Here is a 27734-nt window from a genome sequence, read left to right as displayed (position 1 = left end):
TGTTCGGTGATGCCGTAAATCCCAGAGGTTCACCTCGGCCAGGGTGTCCCAGCAGCTCAGACCGTGGTGAGGAACCTTCCCGGCTCTCGGCCTTGCTTTGGAGAAAGAGAGTCAGTCTGTCCCATCTGCACCTGAGCACTGCCAGCGTGCGTGTTCTCAGCACAGGCAGGGCTTTTTTTCTGTGCAGGGGTACATTATCTCTTTGGATACGTATTCTGAAGAGAGGATGGAGAGCACCTCACCGAACAGAGAGCCGAGGCTGTGCCCTTGTCTGGTCAGGGACGGGCAGGGGAGCCGAGTGCTGGTCTCTGCCAGGCACGCTGAGAAAGGCGAACAGGAGGCTCTCCTGGCCCTGCAGTGCTGTGCCCAGCTTTGGTCCCCTCGGTCTGTTGCGGGCAGGTCTCCTTCCAGGCACGTGCAGAGCAGGCAGGTCAGGATGGTCAGGGCCGAGAGGAGACGAGCCGTGGGCAGGCGAGCAGAGCCCCAGGCGAGGGGTGCGGGGTGCCCCGTTTTCTGCACGGAGCTCTCCATGCCCACAGCTCCCACGTGCAGCCGGGTGCCCGCACCCCACGGGTGTGCTGCCCCGCGCCCTCACACCCGCCCAGGCCCACGGCCGCGGTGGGGCCTCAGCAGCCTCCTCTCTCCGCAGGCGCCTCTCCGCAGCTTCGCGAGCCCAGCCCGACACCAGCAGCTGCTCCTCGGGCCTGGACAGCCTGAGCAGCCGCCCCAGCAGCCCGGAGAGCTGGACCCGACAGCAAGAGCCATCACCTGTGCCTGGAAAGCCGGCCCGCCTGCCACAGAGCACCAGGGAATGGGCCTCCGCCAGCCCGGACAGCCGCCCGGCCCGCCCGCCTCCACCCCGGCCCCCATGGCTGTCCAACTCAGCCAGCCGGGTGTTGCGGGACCAGCCCAGTGACCTCGAGCCCCCAGAGGAATTGAAGCCACCCGCCCGCGGCCCAAGCCCATCGCGCCGGCCCTCCTGCAAGGGCCTGAGCCAGCCCCGCCAGGGTATGGGTTTGGGCTACGATGACAGGCTCCTGACGGACAGCTTCAGGGAGCGACCATTCATGTCCGAATAATGGCACAGCAATAAATACAGATCAGTAGCACAATTGTCCGGGTCGTAATGGCAGCAGACCCAGGGATTCACCAATCCTGGGGCGAACTTCCTATGAGGGCACACAGGGACCTGGATGCCCACGGTGTCAGCAAGCAGGGAGCTGGGCATAGGACCCACCAACAGGCTGGGGGAGCCCAGCTTCCCTGGTGGGACTGTCCTGCTCCATTCTGAGCCACAGAGGCACCAAAGGGGCTCATTAACAGCTCACCATCCCCACCTCTGCTCCCTGTGCCAGCTTTGTCCTGGAGTGCACAGGACAGGGGTGCTGTGTAGGGCAATACCAGCCCCAGCCCCTCCATTGTGTGCATGCCAAATACACCACGTAAGGCAAAGCCAGAAATAAAACGCAGAGCAGCACAAAGCTGCTATTGAGCCATAACAGAGACCCTGTCTGTTCTGCTTTTGGCTGGGATGGAGTTAATTTTCTTCCTAGCAGCACATACGGTGCCGAGTGTTGGATGTGTGACCAGACCAGTGTTGGTAGCACACCCATGTTTTAGCTATTGCTGAACGCTGCTTGCACGGCCCCAAGGCCTACTCTGTTCCCACGCTGCCCTGCCAGCGAGTAAGCTGGGGGTGCGCTGGTGGATGAAAAGCTGGACATGAGCTGGCAATGTGCGCTTGCAGCCCGGAAAGCTGCTTCCTCATTCTCTAGACAAGTTCCCTTGATTTAAATGCCCTTCATACCCTTGCTGGAGGGGGGGAGAGTTAAATGGACCACACAGCTTCCTTGGTGAGGCCTCGTCATTTCCCTGGGACCCTAGTGCAGGGGAAGAGCATCTCCAGAGCATCCCTTTTCCAGCCCATGAGATGCTCTGTGTGACAAGGGAAGGTGCCCGTCGGTCCAACGGACGAGGCCCTGCAGGGCTCCCATCAGGGTCCTTTGACCTACCCGTCCTCCAGCCACCACTCCAGGGGCTGGGGGGCTCCTGCAGGTCCCCAGCCAATGTCTCACCTACCCAGGGACATTGAAAACAGGCAGAGACTCATTTACAGAAGTTGTTGCTATTAATAGCATGTCCCTTCTCCCCAGGGAAGGTGTTGTGCACCTGCAGATTGCGTGCAAATATTCACCACGCATTTGTCTTCATGATGGCGTTAATGGTCTTTTAAAACAGCGGTGGTGGGTTGTGGACCAGGTTTTCAAAAACATGCCGTATTCGCCTATGTACAATCGATGGGCATTTTCTTCAAGAGCACCCGCTCGGCTTTTGGCAGCCTGACCTCACTGGGCTCCTTAGTTTGCCAATCAGGAACAAGTTCACCCACTATTGAACAAGCCGTGTTTTCAAGGAGTGCCATATTTAAAAGTTGCACCTTCGTGTAAAGCCTTCAGAACAAGTCTGTTGTGCTTTGGGTGTCAGAGCGTGGCAGTTAGCAACTCTGTAATTGCTGTAGCTATCAATGCATGCAACTGAAACAACGGCTGCTTTTTATTACAGTAACAGAAGCTTACACCTTTTGTAGCAGGCACGAATCGGAAAGGCACAATGCCCTAGCCTGCAGTTTTCTGCTTCTCAGAGAGTTATGAACAACAGCGTTTTCTCCCCCTTGTCACACACAGTTCAGTATCTCCGTTTCCTTGAACTGGTGACGCTGACTATGGAAGCACTTCAATGCGCTAGCGAATGTTTACATTCATCCCCAATTAAAGACAGCATTTCAGCACGTTCCAAAATCCCACAGAGCAGACAAGATTTCAAGGTCCATATGTCCTCTATCAGCTGGGGGCATCTCCCCTGAAGCAGCTCCACGTACTTAACTTGCATGAGGCACTAACACATGTCAGGCTGTGCTAAGCACAGCCAAACGAAGCTCAGGTCTGTTGCTAAAAACCCTGCGTAGCCATCACCACACTCTGGTTCCTGCTTTCTTCCCTGCCTTTTGTCTCTTGCCTTCGTGCTGCCAACCCCAAACCCACAGGAGGGGTGCTCTGCTGCCTACCCACCTGTGAGCAACCCATGCCAACCGAATAGAAATAAGAAACATCCCTTTGCCTATGGGTTTGGATCTGGTCACTTAAGAACCCCAAGTTAGCATTACTCAGGAAAAACAAACAAACAAGGAACCTTAAGGACAGTCATGTAGTAGTGGGGCGCTGGGAATTCTGAGTCAACCTTCTCGTATCAGGCACAGGGAGAGCAGTCTTACTCTCCAGTATCAGCTCTGTGGTGAAAACTGCAGGGAGCTTCTGAGCATCCTTACATCCTGAATGCTGCAAATTCCAAAGCTAAAACAGCCCATGCTTGCAGAGGACTTTGAAATGCTCGTTTTTATTTCCATGCACTTGTGCTAAGTGTTTTCACTCTTTATGAGAACGGATATTTGTCCCAACGCTATTTTGTAAAAATCCAGTGACAGGAGGCAATCTTCCTATCTCCTAAGATACACAGGTTTTGTTGGAATATGATAAAGCTACAGAGATATTAATTTATTCTCTTGAAATAGTCTCTCTTTTTGTGTATATATGCCCATATATATATATGTATGTCTGTATGTACTGTTAGCTAATGAAACAAAAAGTACAAGCTTAAAAATTCAGCTAACAGCATTATATGGTTTTATGCAGACAGCGAGCTTTTCAGCTCCTGCCAATCAGCATATCTCTGACTCTGATCAAGCAGTTTAAACTGGCTGAAAACCTAGCCCAAAAAGTGACACTGAATTTTCTAACTTAATTTCAAGCTATAAATGGGACCCTCTTGTCAGGTTATTTAATGTCATTTTTAAAGGATAAAGGAGTAGTAAGGAGTCATGATTTCCAAAATCTGTGCCTGCAAAAGTTCCTGAGATGAGGAGGTTTGGTTTTATCCTGATTCCTTCATGCTTTGCTTCTTAAATAAAAAAAAAAAAAAAAAAAAAAGACACAGGGAAATGGAGTCTTGAGGATAAGGCTTGAAGTGAAGATGAAGGAACAGCAAACGTCAAGCAAAATAAGCAGAGGAGGAGGAGGAGGACGAACCGTAGGAAGAGCAGGATGAAGAACATGAGGAAGAAGAAGAAGAACAGGAAGAACAAGAGCAGGCAGAGGAGGAGTATGAGGAGGGACATAATAAGGAAAAGAAGGAAGGAGAAGGGGAGGAGGAGAAAGAACAGGTGCTAGAGGAGGAAAAAATGGAGGAAAAGAATGAACAGGAGGAGGAACAAGGGGAATAGAAGCTGGAGAAGAAGGGGAGGAGGAGGAGGAAGAACAGGAAGAAGAACATGAGGACGAGAGGAAAGAAGAGGAGGTGAAGGAAGAGGAGGAAGAACAGGATAAGGAGGAGGAGGAGAATAAAGAAAGAACGAGGAGGAAGAAAGTGGGAGGAGAAAGAAAAGGAGAAGGAGGACGAGTAGAAACGAGAACAGGATAAGGCAGCCGAAGAACAAGAGGAGGAAGAAAAGGAGGCAGAAGAACAGGAGGCAGAGGAAGAACAGGAGGAGGAGGAGGAGGAGAAGGAAGAGAATGACGATGAGGGGGAAAAGGAGGGGGAGGAAGAGCGGAAGGAGATGGAAGAGGAGGAGGAGGAGAAGGAGGAGGAGGAGGACGAGGAGGAGGAGGAGGAGAAGGGTGAGGAAACACCTCCAAATTCAGTCTGGAGTGTCAGAACATCAAAATTCTTGGATCGAGCTCCTGCTACATGCATTTGCCCATGGGGATTCATTAAATCCAAGCCTACTGGCGAAGCCATTACTCACAGGAGTCGTTCCACATCATGGCCATCACTCCTCTTGGGAACAGACACGAAAGCTCTGGATGACAAAGGCTGTCAGGGCACGCTCCAGAAACAGAAGACCAGTGCGAGAAGATCCCCATCACCTGATGGCACAGAAGGAATTCGAGCTCAGTGAAATGACCATTGGAAATGAAACACACAGAACAGCATCCACCATCAAATCTCCTTCAGTGGTAGTTTTTGCAGAGCTGCAGGCTGACGACCTTACCATCACTGTCACAGGACCCCAAAAGAAATAATAAGCGGCAAACAGTAACTCTACCCATAGCCCGTATCTGTCTAGCCTTTAAAGACAGACTAGCTCAGCCTACAGCTCTGGAGGTATAGGCCAGCCTATACATATATCCTGCAACTACCTACTCGATGACCTGTCCAGAAAGTCAAATCACAATTATCTTTGAATGAGCACAGAGCTGGGGGCGGGAGGGAAGGGGGGAGAAAAGAAGACCTTGGTGGAAAAAAGGGAAGGTGCAGGCACACAATTAAAAAAGAAAGGAGCCGAGTTATCCTGAAGGCCAGCTCAGCCCAACTCACTGTCGCTGGTGAAAAGCTGTGCAGCTGGGAGGAGAAAGACATGGCTTTGGTGCTGGGGTGCACACAAATGTCTAAACTCAGATCTGAAAAAGCAGAAAAAACCTGACACGGCTCCTTTTCGCCTTCCTCATACCTGTGTGCATGCTGTGACTTCCTTGTTTCCCTGAAGTCCTCCCGACTAGCAGGGAAGGGGCTTCTGTCCAGGCCACGTGCCATGCCGAGAAACAGTTTTAACCGCTAAGGGGGTGGCAAATAACTACCGCATCCGCAGAAGCAAAGGGGCAGCCGCACCTCGGCTGCGGAGATGCCCAAAGCTGCCCCGAGCCCCAGGAGCCCCTGGCACCTGGACATCTGCCTGGCCCTGAAGCTCCGTGGGGCCTGCCAGCACTGGGGAGCCCCAGGGACAGAAGCGAAGGCCGGTGGCCAGCCCCCGTGGGGAGAGTGCCGGGGGCTCCGTCCTTCCTTCTGGGCCACGCCAGGACAGGGCGTCTCTCCTCCTCATCGCCTGGGGGAAGGCGAGGCCTGAGGAAGGCCCCGGGTGCTGGGCTCAGCACGGGCGGTGTGACCGGGGCAGAGCCCTGTCTCCTGCCAGGGGCCGGCCCGGCTCCCGTCACGCAGCTCCTCCTGCCCAGGGCTGTGGCTGGCAGCACAGACAGACCCGCCTTTTGGGAACGATTTGCCGACCCGGAGCAAACGCAGGGCAGCTCCTCTCCCTCCCTCCCTCCCTCCCTCCCCGAGCAGGCGCAGACCCCACAGCAGCACTGAGGGACGGCAGAGCTGCGCACACACCTCGCAAGCGCTGCCGAGGGAACAGCTCCGCACCGAAGGGCCCTTCCCGAAGGCCGCGCGCTGCCGAGGGAACAGCTCCGCACCGAAGGGCCCTTCCCGAAGGCCGTCTCCCCACAGGCCCAGTGCCCCAGCTGGCTGAGGAGCGGCTGCGGGGGGGCGGGCTCTGTGAGGAGAGGCAGCCCCTGCCCGCCCAGCAACAGCTGTGCCATTGGCCACGGCTGAGCCAATCAGCGGAGCCGGAGGCGGCCTGTCAGTCACAGCCGGCCTGGGGCAGGGCCGGAGGGGACAGAGCCCGAGCAGCCTGAGGAGAAATGGGGGAGAGATGGGCTGGGGGCAGCCGGGGCGAGGGGGGTCCAGGGAAAGGGCCAGGGGAGCTGCAGGAGCAGCAGCAGGTATCTCCCAGGGCGGAGGGGCCTGGGGGGAGACCTCGGTGATCACCCACGGGCCCTGCCGTGGCCCAGTTGAGTGCTCAGCCCCAGGGACGGCCCCACGACCAGGGTCAGAGCGGTTCCTGCTGCTGCCCCGAGGGTCGCCAGCCCGAGCCCTGAGAGCTGGAGGTGGGTGTTTCGTGTCCGCGGGCCAGGGGAAGGCAGGGCGGCCTCCTCTCCAGCCGGCAGCGCCATGCTTTGGAGCAGGCGTGCTCTGGTGGGGACAGAGCAGGTGCCCTTGCTGTCCCCAGGCCGCCCTGTGGGTCTGATGGCCCCGAGGTCTGATGCATGCCTTTCGCCCCACGCAGGCTGTGCTGCGGGCTGTCGCGCGTCCTGACGTAGGATCCTGCCGGCTGCGCCAATCTCTCGCCAAGGGGCGGAATGCACCTCGCTCAGAAGGAGAGAAGCATCCGTGAGTTTTATTGAGGTAAGATAATAATTTGACAGAGTTCACTAAATTTGGGGAATTTAACAAAGTTTGACAGTGGTTTCCCGAGGTTCAGTAAGTTGGATGGCAAGGTTCGCCTTATTAGTTGCTGCACGGAAGAAACGTACGAAGGAGAATTGAGTTAGAATCGAGCTGGAAGGATTCACGCAGAGACCGGAGACGCAAAAGGGTAAGGAAGACCCTCCCGTTGAGTCGCGAGGTTCAGAGGGGACCCCCTTGCTTTCTAAAGTGCTTATGGAGCCTAGGGGCGGCTCGGTCCAATCTTAGTCTCAGAGTTGGACAACGGTTTATGTCTAATGGAATTATCTGTACAAAGTTTATAATAGTTAATATTAAGTAGCTACATGGATTAGTAATGTTTCCTTGGTATGAATTCAGCATGCTATCAGTCACTTAGCAAAGATCTGCCATTGAGAACAGGTCTCTCTGCCTCGAGGAGCAACCTTGAGAGGCGTCCCAGCTCAAGGGGAGATCACTGCCGTGCAGCCACGCTGCCTAGCAGGGAGAGCTGAAAGAAGGCTCACTTAGGCTGTCGTATTTATGGGATAAAGTGGCTGGCTCCTGGTCAAATCACATGCGATGGGAAGGGTATGGATGAGACTCCTTGTGCCCACACTTTCTTTGCTCCTTGATAAATGAGTCTTGGAAAAGCCACCCGCTATTCCTGTGTTAATCGCATGATGAATGTTCCAAGGCGATATGCATCGGTGCTCACTGGGTTGCTCGGCTCCTTTGTGGGTTTTCAGAGAAGAGACTGAAACTAGAGGAGTTCTTGGCCCGGCTATGGCTCAGGCCTTTACCTCCTTTGGAGCCTGTACCAAACTACGGCTAGTTTGGTTATGGGGTCGAGTGTACCTGTCACACCGGCTCTTGGGAAATGAGGGTACAGAGGGCGGAAGGTTTTACCACAGCTAAGAAGTTCCAGTCAACACGTCAGGGACTTTTTTCTTCCTGGTTCTTGCAGTAACAGTTTTTTGTTTTTTTTTTTTAAGTATGTGTTTTTTCCAAGGAAGCTTCACCTAGGAAAGTAGGGCGGTTAGCTCTGATTGCTCCTTGTGGTGGTTGTATCTGTCCTCAGCCAGGTGCACAGTAGCTTTCAGAAGAGGAATGGGACTACTCCAGGGTGAAGTGAGGAATTGGGATCCTGAGCCTGTTTTGTTTAAGGCAGTCAGGTGGCAATGTGCGGTTAGAGCTGTCTGCGTTGCTTACCCTTTGGATTGCTGTGCTCCCCTCTAGTTCTCTGTAATGCTCACTTCTACTACTCGGTTCCATCAGGTTTAAATTTCTGTAAATTGATGCTACACCTTGCGACTGTTTCTACTTGATTCTTCACAAATTTGAAAATTCCCGGTTCAGGTCTCTCTGCTTTCTTCTCCCCCCTGTCCCGCAGACCTGTATTTGAATGCAGGGGCTGCAGAGTCTGTGTTTCTGCCCCATAGTGAGGAAAATATGGACATGAAAAAGAAGAGTGATTCTGAAAAGACCCCTTTCTTTGTGCTCATTTCCTTTCCTTGTGCTCATTTTCACGTTCAGTTGCCTGTTGTGGGTTCTTAAATGCTGTGAGTTACTCAGAGTCTTAGCAATGCCTTGTTGGCATCCCTGTGCTCGGGAGGTGCATCAAACATGCTCTGTTTGGGCATTGCCTATGTCAGACAAGTAACCGTAGCCCTTTCTGAAAAATAGCTCATGAGTGAGTGAGTTCCTCGGCCATAACAGAAGGGTTTCTGTTTGCATCCGCAAGAACTCAGGAGCAAACCCTGCTGATGGAAACCCTCAGAAGAAAGGGAAGACTGGAGAGAGGAGAACAGACCAGTAGAGTTAGGCTGGTTTACCCGCGGTGGTGTCACACCTCCTGGCACGGTGACTCTGGGTAAGGGTGCTCTCAGGCTGTTTTCTAACCTTTTTCAGTGCTCACCACGAGAGACCCCATGAGCCTGGGGGAAGGGCGGCACTCCCCTTCTCTGTGCAGCCCAGGCTCTTGTCACAGTGCATGACCTCCTGCGCAAACAGGAGTGGCTGATGGCAGAGTTCTTCAAGGAGGCTGGTGTGGGCACGAGGAAGATGCCAGGAGCAGACTTCATTCAAGTCATCAAGGGGGTATGTAGGGAGCAGAGCGGGAGTGAACTGCTGCCACTGTCATATGTCCTTGTGGGCTTACCTCGGTGTGACGGTCAGACAAATTATAGTCAATGTCTCAAACATTCGTTAAAGAACTTTGGTGGAGAAAACGGCCTCTGTAAAAATGCTGGAGTTTTGTGAACAGGACAATGTGGCCGGAGGAGAGGGCCCCCCGGAGGGTGGGACCGCGCTTCTCCAAAGCCGCAATTCCTTATCTTAAGTGACCAGGAGAAGGAGCACAGCATATGCGCCTGGAGGAGGAGGCCCCACGGAGGATGGGACTGTGCTTCTATCTTAAGCGGTCATGCCAGCAGAAAAAGAGAGGCAACTCTGCGATGAACCCCCCCCCCCCAAAGCTCTCCGACCGATTCCAGAGAACCCCGGGAATGGGACTGCGCATGTCGAGACCATCGACTAACACGCTATAAAAGAAGGGAGAACGAGTTCTCAGCGCGCGCCCTCCAGAACTGGATCTCTACGCTGGCTGGACCAACGCTGGACCCAGGACTGGTGAAACCCTTTCCTTCTCTCTTTCTTTCTTTCTCTCTTTCTCTCCCTCCCTCTTTTTCTTCTCTCTTTTCCACAGTCCCTACACCTCATCCTTTTAAACATAAACCGTTGACCAAGTCTGAGACTAGGAGTGGACCTAGCCGCCCCTGGGCTCCTCTCTGAGAAGGAGTCCAGAAAGCAAGGGGGTCTGCTCTGAACCTCGTGACTCAACGGGAGGGCTCTCCTCCTGACACAGTTTCATGTTCCTTTTTCCATTTCATTTTTCTATACTTCCCTTCTCTTCTCAAACAGCGGCTTAACGACATGTTGCAAGGTTCATATTGATAAGTTCACTTGTACTTGGGCAAGGTTATCTAGGTTGAATAAATGTTGATTGTTGTTTGAACTCCCCTGGTGTCGTTTCACCTTAATTCTGACAAAGGAAATCCACGAACCTGAGTCGCTCCAACTCTGGGACGCGACATCTTAATTGGCGTCACGGACAGGATTTCCCTTGTTGGAAGGGAGTTTCTAATGAGATACCAGACCTCCACTCAGAGAACGGGCGGGGAGGATCTGGGAAGGATCTCTCAACAATAAGTTGGGAGGGATCCGAGCAGCGGCAGACACAGGGGCCCAGGAAATATCTGTGTCTGACTGTTCCCCTGTTTTAGAGAGGCTAACTGCCTATAGGGGATTTCCCTTGTTGGAAGGGAGATTCTAACGGGATACCGGACCTCCACCCGGAGAACGGGCGGGGAGGATCTGGGAAGGATCTCTCAACAATAAGTCGGGAGAGATCCGAGCAGTGGCAGGCATGGTGACCCGGGAAATATCTGTGTCTGACTGTTCCCCTGTTTTAGAGAAGCTAATTGCATATAAAGCCCGCCCTTCCCCACAAGGAGTAGCCTGGGCACGAGACCACTGGCATGACTCAAAAGCCATTGTAGGAAGAATTGAGAAGCTAGCAAAAGAAGGCAGGTTTCGCCCGGGAAAAGGGAAGGCTGTAGTGTGTGCAGTTTTAGGGGCCGCACTCGTAGCAGCCCAGGAAGACAGACAGGAAACAATGAAAGCTGAGCAGGCAGATAAGGAGAAGATTCAGTCCCTGCAGGATTTAGTTAAAGTCCTGCAAGAGCAATTAACTGCTGAGCGTAATACGACACAGCGGCTTCATGCTGCCTTGTCTGATGCATTAGATCGGGAAAGAATTTTACGAGCCGAGGTGGATGAACGATCTGACCCGGACTTAGACCTGCAAGGTCTAGAGGTAGTTCAGGTGAAACAGCAAAAATCTTTATACCCAAATCAAGAGTTAGAAGGTACCAGAAAAGTTTTTTACCCTGAGGATGAAGAGATAGCAATGAGGCCATTAATTAAAACAGAAACCATAGACAATGGCCAAAATGGCGGAGCACCACACGTGACCATTAAGACGATACCATATTCCGCCACTGAATTATCTAAAATTCAGGAAAAGTATATCCGACTAGCAAAGGAGACTGAAACAGAATATGTGTGGAGGGTGTCATTAACTGGTGGCGACCGGATTTTATTGTCAGAAGATGAAGCCCAAGGATATTGGGGGCCTGGAGTGTTCCTAACTACCGATGATCCTAGGGAACCATGGTCTCTGACGCAGCGGGCAGCTTACTGGGCAGGGGGAATAGACCAAATGGAACGAGGAGAACCAACACGGATAGACACCCCTTCTATAAATCAGTTGACTGAGAGCTTACAGAAAACTGCTTGTCTCCAATTAATGCATGATAGGCGATTAGTGCCACAACAGCCCTCTCCGATGTTGTTAAATGCCAATCCCGATAGAATGACTCCTCTAATCCGAGGTTTACCAGATTCTTTGAAATTATATGCTGTCCAGCTGCAGGATAGATTACGTGATGCGATAGCACCTAGAGGAGGCAGGCGGAATGCAGGAGGGGTCCTGACCTGGGGAGAAGTGGCACAGGAATTGGTTAACTACGGCCGGAGAATGGGTCTCACAAGGGGAGAAAGCAGGGCTAAGCCTGCTATCCGCCGAATAGAAGGACCTGGCCGACCTCCCCCATCTAAGACTGTAAACACCAAAAAGCTGTATGGGGGTCAGCGAAACTTGTTGTGGGCAGAAGGGATAGAAAAGGGAATTCCCCAGGACGTGATGGATGGCTTGCCCACCTCTGTCCTAGAAAAGTTGGTCCTAGGGTGGAAAGACAAGAACAAGGAGCCTCCTCATACTGAGTTAAACATTCAAGGCTATAAAGGGGCGAATCCGCAGTTGCTGGCAACTCCCACTCCCCAAACGCCTACTGCCCCAGAGGAAGGTATTACTGTCCGCAGGACGGGAAACTAGACAGGCCGTCCCCAGTAAGTGAGCCGGGGGACGGCCAGTGGGTTTATTTAAGGAGGCTCACTGAAAATAAGACAGGAGACCTGTTGATTACTTTCCCCTTGGTCCCTTTAAGACCCCAGTAACTTTTTTAGTTGACACGGGTGCTCAGATGTCAGCACTCTGGGCGGATGTTGCTAACCGCAATGGAATAATTGCAGATAAGAAGCAGATATGGGTCACAGACGTTTTTGGAAGCTCCCAACCACAGCCGACAGCTAAAGTTAAATGCTGGCTGCCAGGGGATTCATCCCCTGTTGAGGTTACTATGATACTAGGTCCTCTACCCACCAATATTCTAGGACTTGACCTCTTAAAGGGCCGGTCATGGGTAGACTCTAAGGGAAGAGAATGGAAATTTGGGTGTCCCGCAATCTCTGTGAGGCTTTTGCAGTCTGCACCAACTCTTCCCCCTTCAAAGATAGTTAATGTCAAGCCTTATGCTTTGCCTTTGGGAGCAAGGGAAGGGATCACTTCAGTGATAACTGAGTTACGGGAACAGGGGATAGTTATTCCTACTCATTCACCCTATAATTCCCCAGTATGGCCGGTCCGCAAGCCAAATGGGAAGTGGCGACTGACAATTGACTATCGACGCCTAAACGCTAATACTGGCCCATTAACAGCTGCAGTCCCCAATATAGCAGAATTAATTGCAACCATACAAGAACAGGGTCACCAGATTTTAGCAACCATTGATGTGAAAGACATGTTCTTTATGGTTCCCTTGCAAGAAGCAGATAGGGACCGCTTTGCCTTTACCTGGGAGGGTGTACAATATACATTTACACGGCTTCCCCAAGGCTATTGCCACTCACCAACCATTGCTCACTATGCATTAGCCCAGGAACTAAATCAGATCACTCCTAAAGATGGAGTAAAAGTATATCAATATATTGACGATGTGCTAATTGGAGGACCAGATACCACTGTGGTGGGACAAACCCAGAGAGAAATCATTAGTCACTTGGAGAATTTAGGGCTCCAAATTCCTGCCGAAAAGGTACAACTCCCATCACCTGAAGTAAAATTTTTAGGTATCTGGTGGAAAGGAGGGACTGTGTGTATACCACCCGAAACCTTGTCCACCCTCGAACAAGTGAAAATGCCTGAAAATAAGAAAGAATTGCAGCATGCCCTAGGCTTGCTAGTGTTTTGGAGAAAACACATCCCTGACTTTTCTATCATAGCTCGCCCTTTATATGATTTAACCCGTAAAAGAACTGCTTGGGACTGGACACCTGTCCATGAAGAGGCTCTGAAATTATTAATTTTTGAAGCAGGGATTTACCAGGCCTTAGGACCAATACATCCAACAGACCCACTCCACATAGAATGGGGTTTTGCAATTCATGGGTTATCTATACATATGTGGCAGCGTGGCCCTGAAGGTCCTACCCGTCCTATAGGATTTTTCTCGCGTAGCTTTAAGGATGCTGAAAAACGGTATTCAGTTTGGGAGAAAGGACTCTTTGTGGTTAACCTAGCCTTACAGGAAGCCGAGAGAATTATACGACAGCAGCCCATCATCTCACGAGGACCCTTTAAGATCCTGAAACCAATATTGGCTGGAACTCCTCCCCCTGTAGGAGTAGCTCAACGAGAAACAGTAAGGAAGTGGTATGCCCAGTTAGACCACTACTGTCACACTAGACAGATAGAGGAGGGAACACCCAAAATGCTGCAAATACAGGATCCCCCTTCTGATCACCCAGATACAGAACCCCCTCCATCGTACATCAAAGTGGCTCCTCATTTTAAACCCCATTTAACAAATGTGTGGTTCACTGATGCTTCTGCAAAAAGGGAAGGAAAGACGTGGAAGTATCGAGCAGTAGCATTACATATTGATTCAGGGGAGCATATGATAACTGAGGGAGAGAGTAGTGCCCAAGTAGGGGAGTTAGTTGCTGTGTGGAGTGTAGTCGTTAAGGAAGCTGAGACAACAGAACCAGTATACATTTATACTGACTCCTATGCGGTGTTTAAGGGATGTACTGAATGGTTACCGTTTTGGGAACAAAACCAATGGGAAGTAAACCAAGTGCCAGTGTGGCAACGAGACAAATGGGAAGAAATACTGAATATCGCCAAGCAGAGATCTTTCTTGGTAGGCTGGGTTGCTGCACACCAGGCAGGAGATAACCCGGCTCACCTCCTAAATAACCAAGTAGATTCCTTAACACGTCTAGCCAGTCTTGCCATCGATGGTGAAGCAGAAAAATGGGAACACCTTCTGGAGTGGCTGCACGTGAAGCGTGGCCATTCAGGAAGTAAAGACCTGTACAAAGAGGCTATTAGTAGAGGATGGGCTGTTACACGAGAATTATGTAATACTGTTATTTCTGCATGCGGTCAATGTCGAGTTCGTTTGGAAAAATATAACCCTTTAAAGGAGCAACCCCTACATTTAAGGACAAACAAAGGTTTATGGCAGACGTGGCAAATTGACTATATTGGCCCCTTTCGGGTATCAGAGGGAAAACGATATGTGTTAGTAGGAGTAGAGGTGGTATCAGGACTAACACAAGCTGAAGCTGTATCCAGAGCCACAGGAGAAAATACAGTGAAAAGTCTTAAAGTATGGTTTAGCTGCTTACCCAAGCCTCAGTCAATTCAATCTGATAATGGGAGCCATTTCACTGCTGGAGTGGTGCAAGAATGGGCTAAGGGTGAGGAAATCCAGTGGGTTTTTCACACCCCTTACTACCCTCAAGCTAATGGTATTGTGGAGAGAACAAACAGACTTCTAAAACGAGCTCTGAGGCCCCATGACCCAGGGTGGGCCTTGCGAGTACCAGAAGCAGTATACCGAGTCAATAGCCGGTGGGGGGCAAATGGCTGCCCCCGACTCCTAGCATTCTGTCCCACACCTCCTTCTATTGTTCCGGGGACGAAAAGTGGCAAAGACCCTGCACACTTGCTCCACTATGCTGGACAACCAGTATTAGTGGAACTGCCCACTGTGGGGCAAGTACCCCTAACCCTAAAGACGCCCCTTAACCTTTATTCCTGGGTAGCCACAGATGCCCATGGGAAAGAGCATCGTATCAATACCCGATGGATTGTCCCATCCTTCTAAGTGGACCTTCATGTCCTGAATTAAAGTTGTTCCGATGTTAAATGGCTGATAAGAATATGTTTTTTCTGTATCCCACTGGCTGGATTCTAACAAGCATATCAGTTAAGATGCACAATATAAGCCCAACGCTCTGCTATAGTACTAAAACCATAGCTGCTTGATGGCCTGCTTATGTTTTTGTTACTCTGACTAGCGATGCTGTGTTGACTTCTCAGAATTCCTGAGTTGGGGGGAGGACACAGAGAGCTTGGCAGCAGACAACGTTGGAGTTCTTGCAGCGGCACCTACGCCACGTAAGAACAAGTGGTTGCTATAAACTTATTAGCCTTTTTACGCACAATGAACACATTCTGCTGATCTACGGATACTTTAATCAGAACAATTCCAGTCAAGAGAGCTTGAAATTTAAGGCTAGTTTGTATGCATCCATAATACGTAACACATCCTGCACATGGCCTGTAGGAGGTTGTTTTACAGAAGCTGCACGAGCGCCTCGGAGAGTGCACCTCAGCCTCTCAGATGGATCCCAACCACTAGCAACACTGCTTGACATCTCCTCCAATCCTATCCCTTTAATGATTGTTTATTTTTGTATATATTTTGCAGGTTATCAGAAGCCCACGGCAGGACTTATGTTTTCACTTGATGAGTGGGCCATTATCTGTATTGTTTGTTTGATTTTGGTTGTGATATTCTTATGGTACAACAGGGAAAGATGGTTTGGAACTCCTTCCTCCTTGCCTTTCTTACTTTTGGTGCATCTGGACAAGGAGAAAGGGCCTCCAATTTGGCTTGGGAAGTGATACAAGGATTCATACATGTCTGGAATAGAACGGATCAGGGGATCTGTATTCAGATTCCTACTTCTGCCGAGCAGGGGATTAGATTCGGTTTGATACCCATGAGGCTCAATATTAGAAAATATAATATGAGCAATGGCATTATAGGGTTAGTAGATGCTCCGTTTGAGTATCAATATCGAAGTGATTATACCTCCTCTGGCAGATGGTAGCGAGATGAAGCAGCCTTCTATGAGATCCCTCGGGACACGGGGTGGCCTGACTTAATAAACAAAACTTGTAAGCGATGGAGATTGGAGGTCAGTCGTGAAATTGGTATTAGTCATAGCCCGCCGTGTCCTCCAGGATTCAAGGAAGCCTATTCCAGACGATTCCCACCTTCTCCATCCTGGTGGAGAATAACAGGATGCCCTTCCTATCACAATATATCTTGTAATTTAGTGCCTTTTTGGCCTGCTTCCCCGGAAATTACCCCTTTTGAATTACAGTATAATGTAAGATGGGATTCAGCTTGGTGTGTTCACATACCTGACAGGAAGGGACAATATCCTTCAGTGAATAGCGCCCACACTGCTTGGGGATGGTCAGTGAAACACATGTTAAAAAAACAACCTCTTCACTTATTAAAGAAAGAATTTGTGGGCACGCCCAACCCCAATGATGCCCATTTGTTAAACTGTACCCACATTATAGATTGTACCACGGGCACTGGCAATCCCATCGAAACATGGATCAGTTTGGAAGTTAGAACCTTAATTCGAGATATGTGCACCTGTTAGGGATATCCTAATTTTGGATACCGAAACCGGGACAACCAATGTAATCAGATCACCAATAATGTTAATATCTGACTAAAATGTGGAATTCCCATTAACCACTTCCCAAGACATAAGGTGGGAGAGGATAATCAAATACCCCGGGGAGACGCAGCTACTTGTCAAAACGCTTTGTATGCCACCCCTGAGGGGACCGTCTGGGGGTGCTCAGATGGGAAAATGTACTCGCACTTGAATGTTATCAAACAGGCTGGATTGCGGTGTGGTTTGGGAATTCCTACTATGTGTCCCAGGCGAATCTTTGAATATACCACACCACCTATTCACAGGAAAAAACGAGAACTTGATGACCCAAGTAGCACCCAGAAGTGGATTCAAAGCATTCTAAAACCTGATTATTATACCTGGGGACAGAAAGTATCGTTAGAGCTAGAAGCATTCTTTGCACCATCTGGGTATATTGTTCGGCACCAATGGGTGCTAGAAAACCTAACTTGGCAAGTACATATATTAAGTAATTGGACTCGATATGCCTTTGGGGAACTAAATCTGCAAGTGCAACAAGTATCAAAAATGGCATTACAGAATCGTTTAGCCTTAGATATGTTATTGTTAAAAGAACAAGGTGTGTGTGGTATGTTAAACTTGACTGAATCCGAATGTTGTATTACCATTCATAATGCCACGACCTCAATTGAAGAAGCCCGGGCAAAGATGAAGGAGATTGCCGACCAGACGGGGGAACTCTTCCATGCAATGCAACCAGCTGACTGGTTTGATGGCTGGAGTCCCAACTCATGGCTACATTCCATTTTGGGATCCTTGGGACTGACGGGATGGGGAAAATGGCTTGTAAATATTGGACTTATGATATTAATTGGATTTACATGTTTAATAGCAGGCCTTGCCATAGTAAGATATATGATTAGCCGCTTGCTATCCTCAGCTGTCTCTCTCTCTTCTCCTACTATCCGCTATGTTAAAATTACCACAGAAGAAGATGATATGAATGAGAATCAAAGTACAGCGACTGTTTGAGCCACGGGGTGGTGTGACGGTCAGACAAATTATAGTCAATGTCTCAAACATTCGTTAAAGAACTTTGGTGGAGAAAACGGCCTCTGTAAAAATGCTGGAGTTTTGTGAACAGGACAATGTGGCCGGAGGAGAGGGCCCCCCGGAGGGTGGGACCGTGCTTCTCCAAAGCCGCAATTCCTTATCTTAAGTGACCAGGAGAAGGAGCACAGCATATGCGCCTGGAGGAGGAGGCCCCACGGAGGATGGGACTGTGCTTCTATCTTAAGCGGTCATGCCAGCAGAAAAAGAGAGGCAACTCTGCGATGAACCCCCCCCCCCCAAAGCTCTCCGACCGATTCCAGAGAACCCCGGGAATGGGACTGCGCATGTCGAGACCATCGACTAACACGCTATAAAAGAAGGGAGAACGAGTTCTCAGCGCGCGCCCTCCAGAACTGGATCTCTACGCTGGCTGGACCAACGCTGGACCCAGGACTGGTGAAACCCTTTCCTTCTCTCTTTCTTTCTTTCTCTCTTTCTCTCCCTCCCTCTTTTTCTTCTCTCTTTTCCACAGTCCCTACACCTCATCCTTTTAAACATAAACCGTTGACCAAGTCTGAGACTAGGAGTGGACCTAGCCGCCCCTGGGCTCCTCTCTGAGAAGGAGTCCAGAAAGCAAGGGGGTCTGCTCTGAACCTCGTGACTCAACGGGAGGGCTCTCCTCCTGACACAGTTTCATGTTCCTTTTTCCATTTCATTTTTCTATACTTCCCTTCTCTTCTCAAACAGCGGCTTAACGACATGTTGCAAGGTTCATATTGATAAGTTCACTTGTACTTGGGCAAGGTTATCTAGGTTGAATAAATGTTGATTGTTGTTTGAACTCCCCTGGTGTCGTTTCACCTTAATTCTGACAAAGGAAATCCACGAACCTGAGTCGCTCCAACTCTGGGACGCGACACTCGGGTGGTTCCGGTGGAGGAAGTGGTGGCGGCGGTTCAGCAAGGGGCACTTTCTCTTGTCTTACCCTCAGAGGGTGACTCCCACAGTCTGGAAAGCTGGATGGGAAAGGGATAGGAAAGATGCGAGAAGCGGGATGTCACCTAAAGCGGGTTGCGGGAGTGAGGGTACCCGTTGCCTCCTGGTCTCCCAAGAGAGAAAGTGCTGTGGCTGCCCAGATCCTGCTGCAGACACGGAACTGGCATCACGTTTCCCAGTGTCGATACTCGACCTATTCCCCACCAGTCGCGTAGTTATATTCCCATTGGGCTGCCTTTCAGCCCGTATCTGTGCAGCACTGCTCACTGTGAGCCTCATTTCCCGCAGGGTACAGCGGTACGGAGGTGTGAGAAGCATGCTCAGGTCTATGAGGGTTTAGCAGTGCAGGTGTTAACTGATATTCTAGTCCAGGCAGAATAAGCCATCTCAAAACCTGGGGGGCTAGGAAGCTTTGCATGTTAACAGCCAAGAGGTCTGCAGAAGGCAGCGGAAGCCCAGTGAAGTTGTTAATGCCTAAGGCTCCCTAGGTTTTCTTTGTGCTGTGCTTCCCTGCAGAAGCAAATCTCATCCCACCTGGCTCTGGGGCAAGCCCTGACTTTTTTTGTGATCACACTGCCATTTTCTGTATTGGTTGCCAGACCAAAGTTCCCATGAGAGACAAGGAACAGGAGGACACAGCCATTTTGTTGACTTCCTTGAAACGAGGGAATTTTACAAGCAGTGGAGATCTGACTGAAGGTCAAACCCAGTGGCTGGAGATGAGGAACGGACAATGCAGAGAGAGCAGAGCAGGTGAGAGGAGCACAGCGTGCTGGGAGAGCATCTCTGTATCCTCATTGATGGGAGATGCCAGAGTGGATCCAGAATGTGGCTCCCTGAGACCTTATAGTGGCCTGTAGCAGAGTGGCTGGGAGGAGACTGCCGGGGAAGAGCTTGAGAAGCCAGGGGATGTGCAATACTGCAGTCAGCCCAATGGCAGGAGAGAGGTTATTCAGTCCTTCGGGTTGGGCTCAGAATCTGAAGCCTGTGGTGTAACGTCCTGTACTGGAGTTTGGTGGTTAGCACTGATCAGCCAGCTGATCAAAAGCAGACCCTTCCTCCAGCTGTTGGTGGCGGCTGGAAAACAGAGGTTCAGAAGACCTTGCTTTTTAGAACCTAACCCAGACCAGAAGGCTTGTCATGGTACCTGTGTCGTCTTTAACTGCAGTTTTCACATCCTTGAGAGGAGAGACATTTGGCTGCCAGTTTGCAGCACTGACTGTTTTGCAGCTTAAACATACTTTGTAAGCATGGAAGAGAACTGGACATGGACAAGCAAATGCTTCAGGCAACTGCAAAGTAGAGATGGGGGCAGTCTGTAATGTTTCTCTCGGGATCAAAAGCTTCAGGATGTTTCCGTTCAAAGAGCCGAGTCTGTTGGGAGCTCCAGTCTCCAAAATTCCAAACTCCGTGTGTTAAACAGTGATCAGCCCTGAAGTTTCTTTCTGCTACTCTCTAACACAGTTTTTCTGGGCTCTTTCTTTGATTTTTAATCTCTTGTAGGCGTGTAAGATGAGTTTCATCTTTCACACCTGCCACTTGCCCACCTTCTGCGGGGGGCCAAGCCAAAGGGATGAAGGCTCGTGCCCATACCAAGCCCAAAGCAAAGTTAAAGGACTGAGAAGTTCCCCCAGTCAGCCCTGAGCCAGAGCGCAGTTACCTAAGAATTAAAAAGAGCACAGGAATTCCACGGAGTTTCATGATAGAGGTGCCCAATACGAAGGGTGCTATGCTGACAAACAATGGAAAATATGCAATGCCAACTATTAATGCGTAAGAATGGAATTAAGTGGACTGACCAAAAAGTGAAGGAGAGAAACCACGCGTAAGTATCTTGAGTGGCAATGCAACCAAGTTGGCCAGCATCTGTCATTCCAAGGGAGGAAGCACTCTCATTGTATCTTAACCTGAAAATCTGTGATAATTTCTAATATTAAAAGAGGGTGGTCCTGCTGTTCATGCCTCTGGAAGTTGGTTAAACTTGTGGTATGCTAAGAATCTGCGTTTCTGCAAAACATTTCAGTAGTGTTTACAGTGGAGTCATTCTCTTTGAAAGTTCATTTTGCTTCTGTTTTCTGTTTCAAAGGCTTCTTGCCAAATTTAGCAGGTAGCTGTTGGCCTGAGATTTCCTCCCCCTCTGACTTTTATTAAATCCCATGTGTGAAACAGACTGACGTTTTCCTGTTGCTATAATCTGAGGAAATACTACCGTGTGTTGACGGGAGTGGCTGTTTTAAAATGCACTTGGCAGCACTTTTGGTTTTCCGTCATGGATCTCCTTCTGTAGAAGCTGTAACGTAGATTTCTTCCTTTTAGACGATGTAATTACTTGGAGACTACTGTATTGGGTCTGGCTGAGATGGAGTTAATAGTCCCCATAGCAGCCCTCATAGAACTGTGCTCTGCATTAGTAGCTAGAGAGGTGTTGATAACACACCAGTGTTTTGGCTACTGCTGAGCAGCTCTGGCACAGCATCAAGGCTGTCTCCCCAACATTTTTGCCCCTCCCTCAATGGCAGTCTGGGGCAGGGCAAGATCTTGGGAGGGGACATAACCAGGACAGCTGACCTAAACTAACCAAACAGATATTCCATACCATATGACGTCAGCCCAGATATAAAAGCTAAGTAAAGGGAGGCGGAAGGGAAGGCATTTTTTGTCTTCTGGAGCAACCACCACATGTACTGAAGCCCTGCTTCCCAGGAAGTGGCCAGACATCGCCTGGTGATGGGAAGTAGAGAATAATATCATTTGTTTTTCTTTGCTTTCGCGCGCGACCTTTGCTTTCATTTTATTAAACTGTCCTTATCTTGACCCATGAGCCTTTTGTTCTATTTTCTCCCCCCTGTCCAGCTAAGAAGGGGGAGTGATAGAGCAGCTTTGGTGGACACCTGGCACACAGCCAGGGTCAACCCACCACAACTACCTTTATCCTGTGCCTGCATTTTACATTTATCCTCTGGCAAAGGAGAGGTGGGATTCATTTCACCTGATTTCTAGCTGTCAAAAAAATATTTTCCTAGTCTGAGCTTCTTTCTTAGTTGATCCAATGAATGGGAGAGTTCTGCAGAAAGAAGATTGTTCCCCCCTCCCTCTTCTAGTGTTGTGGCTGAAGAAAAGTAGTTCTAACTAAGTGCCTATGTTGTAGAAGGCTAATGTGGCGTGAGAAGAATTCCATCTCTTATCTTCCTTTGGTAAAATCCAAAGCTTGGAAAAGTTTTCCTTTACCCATCTTTAACTTGTTTCTTTTTCCTTCCCCACCCTCCCCACCCAGGGAAGCTTCTGCTAGAGAAAAGAAGGAAAAGCCTCCCTTTTTGCCAGAGGAGCCGTCCTCCTCCTCAGATGATCCTGTTCCAGACGAGTTGTTACGTCTCATGTGTAAGGATCTAATGACTGATGCAGCTGTTATTCCCTGCTGTGGAAACAGTTATTGTGATGAATGTAAGTGTTACTCCCGTATTTGTTGACTCAAAACATCACATCTGATCTTCTGAAAGCAGAAAGAGGAGATAACGAAATACCTTTGTTACCAGTTCTATTTAATATTTAATACGAATTGAATACGAAAGCACTCTTCTCGTATAGAGGGCAAAAAAAAAGCCAGGAAGCTTTTCCCCCTTTTTTACGTATCTAGTTAAATCTATCTTCTTTACATGTGGAAGGATGAGTATGAGAAGAGTAGCTAATTGTGCAGGTGATTACAGTGTGAGATATTGAATGCGTTTAGTTTGTCCACAGCCCCTTCTCTCATACTAAATTATATAGCCAACTCTGGGGACTTTTGGTGGTCTGCAAGAAGCGGATAGTTAGGCATTTAATCCACATTCTTCTCCACGGGAGAGTTGGTTAAAACCTTCAGAACTCAAACCTACTAATGTTTTTTCGAGATGTGTTTTATTCATTAACCTTGAGGTTGGGGACTTCTCACTGTACTAGATAGTGGGAAAAAGACTAGTTGAAACATCAAGACACAGCCTATGCTACATCTTCAGATGTTACAATAGTGAAATATCAAAACTGTATAGTTATTTGCTGCATACTAGAAATTATTACACTGTTGAACATTTCTAGCTTCATGCTCTCAATTCAAGACCATATTCACCCAGTAATCATATGTGTGTTTTTACAATTGATGAGAACCCCCGAAACTTCCTTAGTTTGGCTAAGTACTATTTTGATTATTCTAATTCTACACAGGTATTAGAACAGCATTGCTGGAATCTGAGGAACATACATGCCCAGCATGGCATCAGACGGATGTTTCGCCTGATGCTTTAATTGCCAACAAGTACCTACGCGAGGTAACATGATGACATTTACGTCAAGTGCTTGTAAGAAAAGGCTATTTGTAACAAGCGGAAAGGGAAGAAGATGCTAATTTACATCTCCTTAAGCAAGGCGTAATTGAATAAGGCTAAATTTACTTTTCAAATACATTATCTGTTGTTGTCACAGAAGCTCACAACTCTTTAGAGACAACCTGGCAAATTCAGGTCACGCTTTTGTTTAACATGATTGCCTCGCTTTCAAATTCGGCGTTAACACTGAAGTACATTACATACAGTTACTCTGAGTTACCAGTCGTTAGTATCAGTGTTTCATGTGATGCGTATGTTGGTTTCATATACCTGTATGTTGGTTTCTTTTAGGACTGATAGCACTTACAGGAATACACAAGCAATTTTCCTCTGTGAAGGCTTTTGTTCGTGTATCTGCTGAAGTTTCATCTTACCCTTTTTGTAAATGTTTTTCTGCCTCTAGGCTGTGAACAATTTAAAAAATGGAACTGGCTACACAAAAAGGCTCCGTCAGCAGATTCGGCAGCAACAGCAGCAGCAGCCGCTACTGCCACCGCCTCCACCACCACTCATGACTGTTACACCTCCTGCTGCTCTGGTGACTACTGCTGAACCTTCTACATCTTCCTCTCTGTCAACCAGCAGTTCGTTGGAAGAGAAGGTAAGCTTTATTTCAACATATGCAGCGATTCTTATATTTTAGTAGAGCTTATTTTCCAACTGTCTGCGTTTATTCACAAGGGCCATCAGGCTCCTGTGCGAAGACAACCAGCATTAGCAAGTCATCTGGGCCCCCAAGGACAATCAATACCCACCACTGGTAAGGAACTGTAACTTTAGAATGTCTTTTAAAAAATTATCTTCAGATAAACTGAATGGGACTTTTTGCTTTTTCCTCTCGCCGCTCCAAAAGGTCATCCAGCGAGAGTCAGTACACTTTGCTCAGCAGGTGGCAGACCAGGCTGGGAACTGTAAGTATTCTACAGAAATTCAATGTATTGCTACTTGTAAGCTGTTAAACGAGGCCGTAGCACTTAACTTCTGCAACAGCCGATTTATAATGAAGTAAGTATGGACAGATAGTTGTGGAGAATACAAGCGGTCGTTAATTTTTAAATGGCCTAATTTGAATTGGCTTTAACAAAGGGGATCTGTGCTTGCAGTAAAATGATTTAAAATAAAACTCCAGTACCTGATTGAAAAGAGGACTCTGAAAAAAAGAACTTTTTTGGAGGAAACCATAATTCCATTTCAGAATTTAAAACAATTAAAGGCCCAGGTGGAAAGCCACCCTTTTGATTTCTGGCTGAACAGGGCTGTAGAAATTGATTTCCCAGTAGAAGTCAGCCTCCAACATTCTTTTTCTAACAACTTAGTTGACACTGATTGAGCAAATTCTTGGAAAAGACAACACTGTTATTTTATGACAATTTTGAGTTTCTTCACTTTAGTCAGCCCAAATAGCCAAGCTGCTTTCTCTCGGCTGGGGAGAGAGGAGTCTGTTTTATCTATTATTGCAGCGTCAGGTCAGTCCTTCCTTTTGGTATATATGTGTTAGAGATAGATTGTAAGGGTGCACTGTGTTCATAAAATCTTAAAGATAAATCAGAACAAAACCCCGGATCCATCCCACAGATTGTCTAAAATCTCCAATTCAGGAAGCAAGAAAATAACAATTCAGGGACAAGAGCAGGCCAAATACGTCATCGTGAGGCAACAGCATAGGAAGCGTACGTGGAAGAAGATAAAAGAAGTTCGAGGGAAAATGAGTTAATATCTGTGCCGTCCGGGCTGCCGGCGGCTGTGTCTCGGCGCTGCTCTTGGGCTACCGACCCAGCTTCAAGGCGGAAAAAAAAGTGGCTTTCTCTGAATGCTGGCGTCAGGAACAAGGTGCTTTAACTTGCCAGCAGGTGCCTGCAGGCTTTTATTAGCATGAGTTTGTGCGGTAGGAATGGAAGGCGTAGCTGGTGTTACTTCAGTGAAGGTCACGGGGTTTGGGGGTTTTTTTGATTACTTGGTTGGTTTGGTTTGGTTTGGTTTGTGCTATGAAATTTGGGAGGTTCAGGAGCTGATTTCCATTCATTCCTCCTCCCAAGTGGTGAGGGTACAAAAGGCCGGAGTGATAAATTTCTGCCCGGCTGGAGGCAAGCCGACCGCATGAGTTGGAGAGACGCATTCACAGTGAAGGCTCATACACCGCCCTGATGGCTGAAGGCAACTCCCTGACCTGTAATAGTGTGAACTTATCCGTTGTCTCTCAGAGTATGCAGGAGAAATGGCTTGCAGCTTTGTGAAGCTATAAACAAGTGTCAAAACTTGGAACAAATCAGTTTAACTTCTTGTATAACATTAGGATCTCTCAGAACAGAAGTATGTTGGAGCTGTTCGCTATGGTGGACAAATCATAGCAAGAGTTGGCAAAATATTAAACTGCCAGAGACTCCTCATTTAAACAGAAGGCTGATGGATGAATAGGTAGTATGCCACGCGTGCTACTTTCTCTCTTAAGATCTCTTCTTTGTATATGCCTGGCAGTCTGGTACAGTTGAGAGAGAGAAGTAAGATTTTTTTTTTTATTTTATTTTATTTGATTCCAAAAGGGGAACACATTCTATTGGGCATAAGTCACTCTCAGTAAAGCTTTCCAAGTGCTGAAAAATACCTACTCTTGCCTAAAAGAATTTGCTCTTAATAATATCTGCTGTATCTAAATGATATTGTCCTTTATGTCAATCTCTAATTATAGCCTCTAGGAAGAATGGGTCAACGAAAGGCAGATGATGGCCTTCTGTTCACTGGAAAGATCTTGAATGCTAGCAAAGTCTAAAACCCATTCTTGTGTTGTGCAAACTTTCTGACGTGCAAGTTGTACGCTGCAAGTAATGCGTAAAGCATGTAGGAAGTTGCTGCTGTAGGTGTTCTAATTTAGATGTAATGCACATCAGTTAAACATAGGCTTTCCTTCTGTATTTGTTATGAAAATGATAGCATAAGAAGGAAAATATTCATTATGACTATTTTTACTTAGGAAGTGGAAGCTGACAATGCCTATAAACAAGGCAAGGCAAATTAGGTCAAGGCCTAGTTACCCTTGTAAGTGAACAGCTGTTCTGCCTGGGGAGACTAGTTGATAGGACTACAGTCCTAACACCCCCCCGCTCCAGCTTTTTGGAAAACGCATAGAAAAAAGTTTGAAAAATGAGCTCGTAGAGAAGGGGGGCGGGGGGAACCCACTAGATGACTAAAAGCCATGTCTGTAGTTGGATAAAGCTACGCTGAGAGAGAGAAATCCATCTTCCCTCAGTGGAAGAGTAAAGGCAACAATTAGAAATAAGGAGCTGCAATAAGCTACCTTTTTAAAAATCAAGTGTTGAAGCTGTCCTTTGAGCACTTCCTCATCCCATGCCAGCCACAGTGGGTCAGATGCCTTAAATAGTTCTAAGCATCTCTCGACTAACCCAGGCTAATATTTGAAGTTGTCCGTATGTGAAGTAGGAAAATGTCCTGTTTGAATAACGGCATCATTAATCCCTTTAGCCTTCGGGTCTGGATATGGGCTCTTTGACAAGCATGATGAGTTGTAGAGACCTTTTTCATGTGTCTCCCCCTTTTGCTACTAGTGTTTCTGTAGAGACCCTTGATCCATTAAGTACAGTCCTCACCTCCTGCCCCACTCCTTTCTCTCCCCTGGTTTCATCTAGTAATGCAAAGTAGGGGTTTCTTTCTCCATTTTTCACTTTCTAAAGCAAGGGTTCTGTGGTGTAAAAAAAAAAAAAAAAAAAAAGCTCACGCTGCTTTTAATTTAATGTTGTCCTGCCATGTCAGTCCTGTGCTGCTTCTGATTGCAAGGGAGTCTAAGCAGACAGGGCAAGTGGAGGGTTGGAGGCGAAAATGATGCCTTGCTGTGCCTGGAGTTCCAGGGGCAGTAACCTTGTGGGCCTCCAAACCCAGGTGCCTGGTGTCCTGCTCAGCCTAACTGGGCAGTGAGCTAGCTCAAGCAGATTTGAGCACCTTCTACAAAGAGAGCTTAACTTGTGCTGCTCTGCATGCTGACATACAGCCCTTGGATTTAGATTAAAACAGATGTATGTACAGCTAAGCCTCTGAACTATAAAAATCGAAACACTGTTAAGAGCACAAGGCTCTTTTAGAACATTAGCTGGGGGGTGGTTGTGAGGCTTTCGTTCATCCTCTTCCGTAAACAAACCAAGGGGGTAATGCGATGTTGCTGTGAGACACTTATTTACAGACAAACTTTGTGGGGATGTCCGCTGTTGGGGGGTGACTAATTGCCAGTTCTTTTTCATGTTAGTCAGGAAGATGCCAATAAACTGAAAACACATTTCCTGTGTCCAAACTTGTCTGTAGTAGTGTACCAAATTTTCATTTCCTGCCTTCCGGATGCAATAAGCTTTCTTAAGGATGGTAGCAACTTAGAATATCAGAAATGTTTTTCTAAAAAAGTAGGTGTGACTTCTAAGTTAGGTCAAGTTATCTAAAAACCATAAGCAGGATCTTTTTTCCCTCGTTTATGTTAATGCTGGGCAAAAGAGCAGAAGCTGATTTGGAAACCTTTAAGTGGAAGGGTGTTTTCTAGTAAGGTGGTTGGTTTGTTGGGTTTTGTTTTTTTTTTTTCTTTTGTGGATTCTTCAGTATTTTATTGTCTCCCTCAGTACTCCTAGGCTGCAGAAGCAGCCT

The 27734-nt window shown here is 48.2% G+C and overlaps 2 protein-coding genes across 3 annotated transcripts in view; both read left to right on the top strand.

Annotated features, from left to right (window-relative positions):
- Positions 1–27734, top strand: part of LOC115337831 (E3 ubiquitin-protein ligase RBBP6-like) — a 123287-nt gene that overhangs the window by 766 nt on the left and 94787 nt on the right. Inside the window, exons 2-9 of one of the 2 annotated variants that reach the window (XM_041121673.1) lie at positions 6896–7014; positions 8944–9132; positions 19338–19491; positions 20242–20511; positions 22013–22179; positions 22936–23039; positions 23500–23697; positions 23778–23856. In XM_041121673.1, coding sequence (XP_040977607.1) covers positions 20438–20511; positions 22013–22179; positions 22936–23039; positions 23500–23697; positions 23778–23856 — 622 coding nt within the window. In that variant the 5' untranslated portion in view covers positions 6896–7014; positions 8944–9132; positions 19338–19491; positions 20242–20437. Of the gene's footprint in view, positions 1–6895; positions 7015–8943; positions 9133–19337; positions 19492–20241; positions 20512–22012; positions 22180–22935; positions 23040–23499; positions 23698–23777; positions 23857–27734 lie in introns of those variants that run through there. The other variant, XR_005931853.1, reaches the window with a different exon arrangement.
- On the top strand, positions 10024–12081 carry LOC121233072. The gene is made up of 2 exons (XM_041121672.1): positions 10024–10166; positions 10356–12081. The coding sequence occupies exon 2, from the start codon at positions 10460–10462 to the stop codon at positions 11987–11989; it is 1530 nt and encodes a 509-aa protein (XP_040977606.1). The 5' UTR covers positions 10024–10166; positions 10356–10459; the 3' UTR covers positions 11990–12081.

This window comes from Aquila chrysaetos, assembly GCF_900496995.4.
Source record: "Aquila chrysaetos chrysaetos chromosome W unlocalized genomic scaffold, bAquChr1.4 W_unloc_7, whole genome shotgun sequence".
Classification (NCBI taxonomy): Eukaryota; Metazoa; Chordata; class Aves; order Accipitriformes; family Accipitridae; genus Aquila; species Aquila chrysaetos.
The sequence above is the reverse complement of the archived record's forward strand: the minus strand, read 5'-3'. Positions and strand labels throughout refer to the sequence as shown.

Coding starts and splice junctions, on each gene's coding strand:
- LOC121233072 (XM_041121672.1), top strand. CDS start 10,460: ATGGTGACCCGGGAAATATCTGTGTCTGACTGTTCCCCTGTTTTAGAG.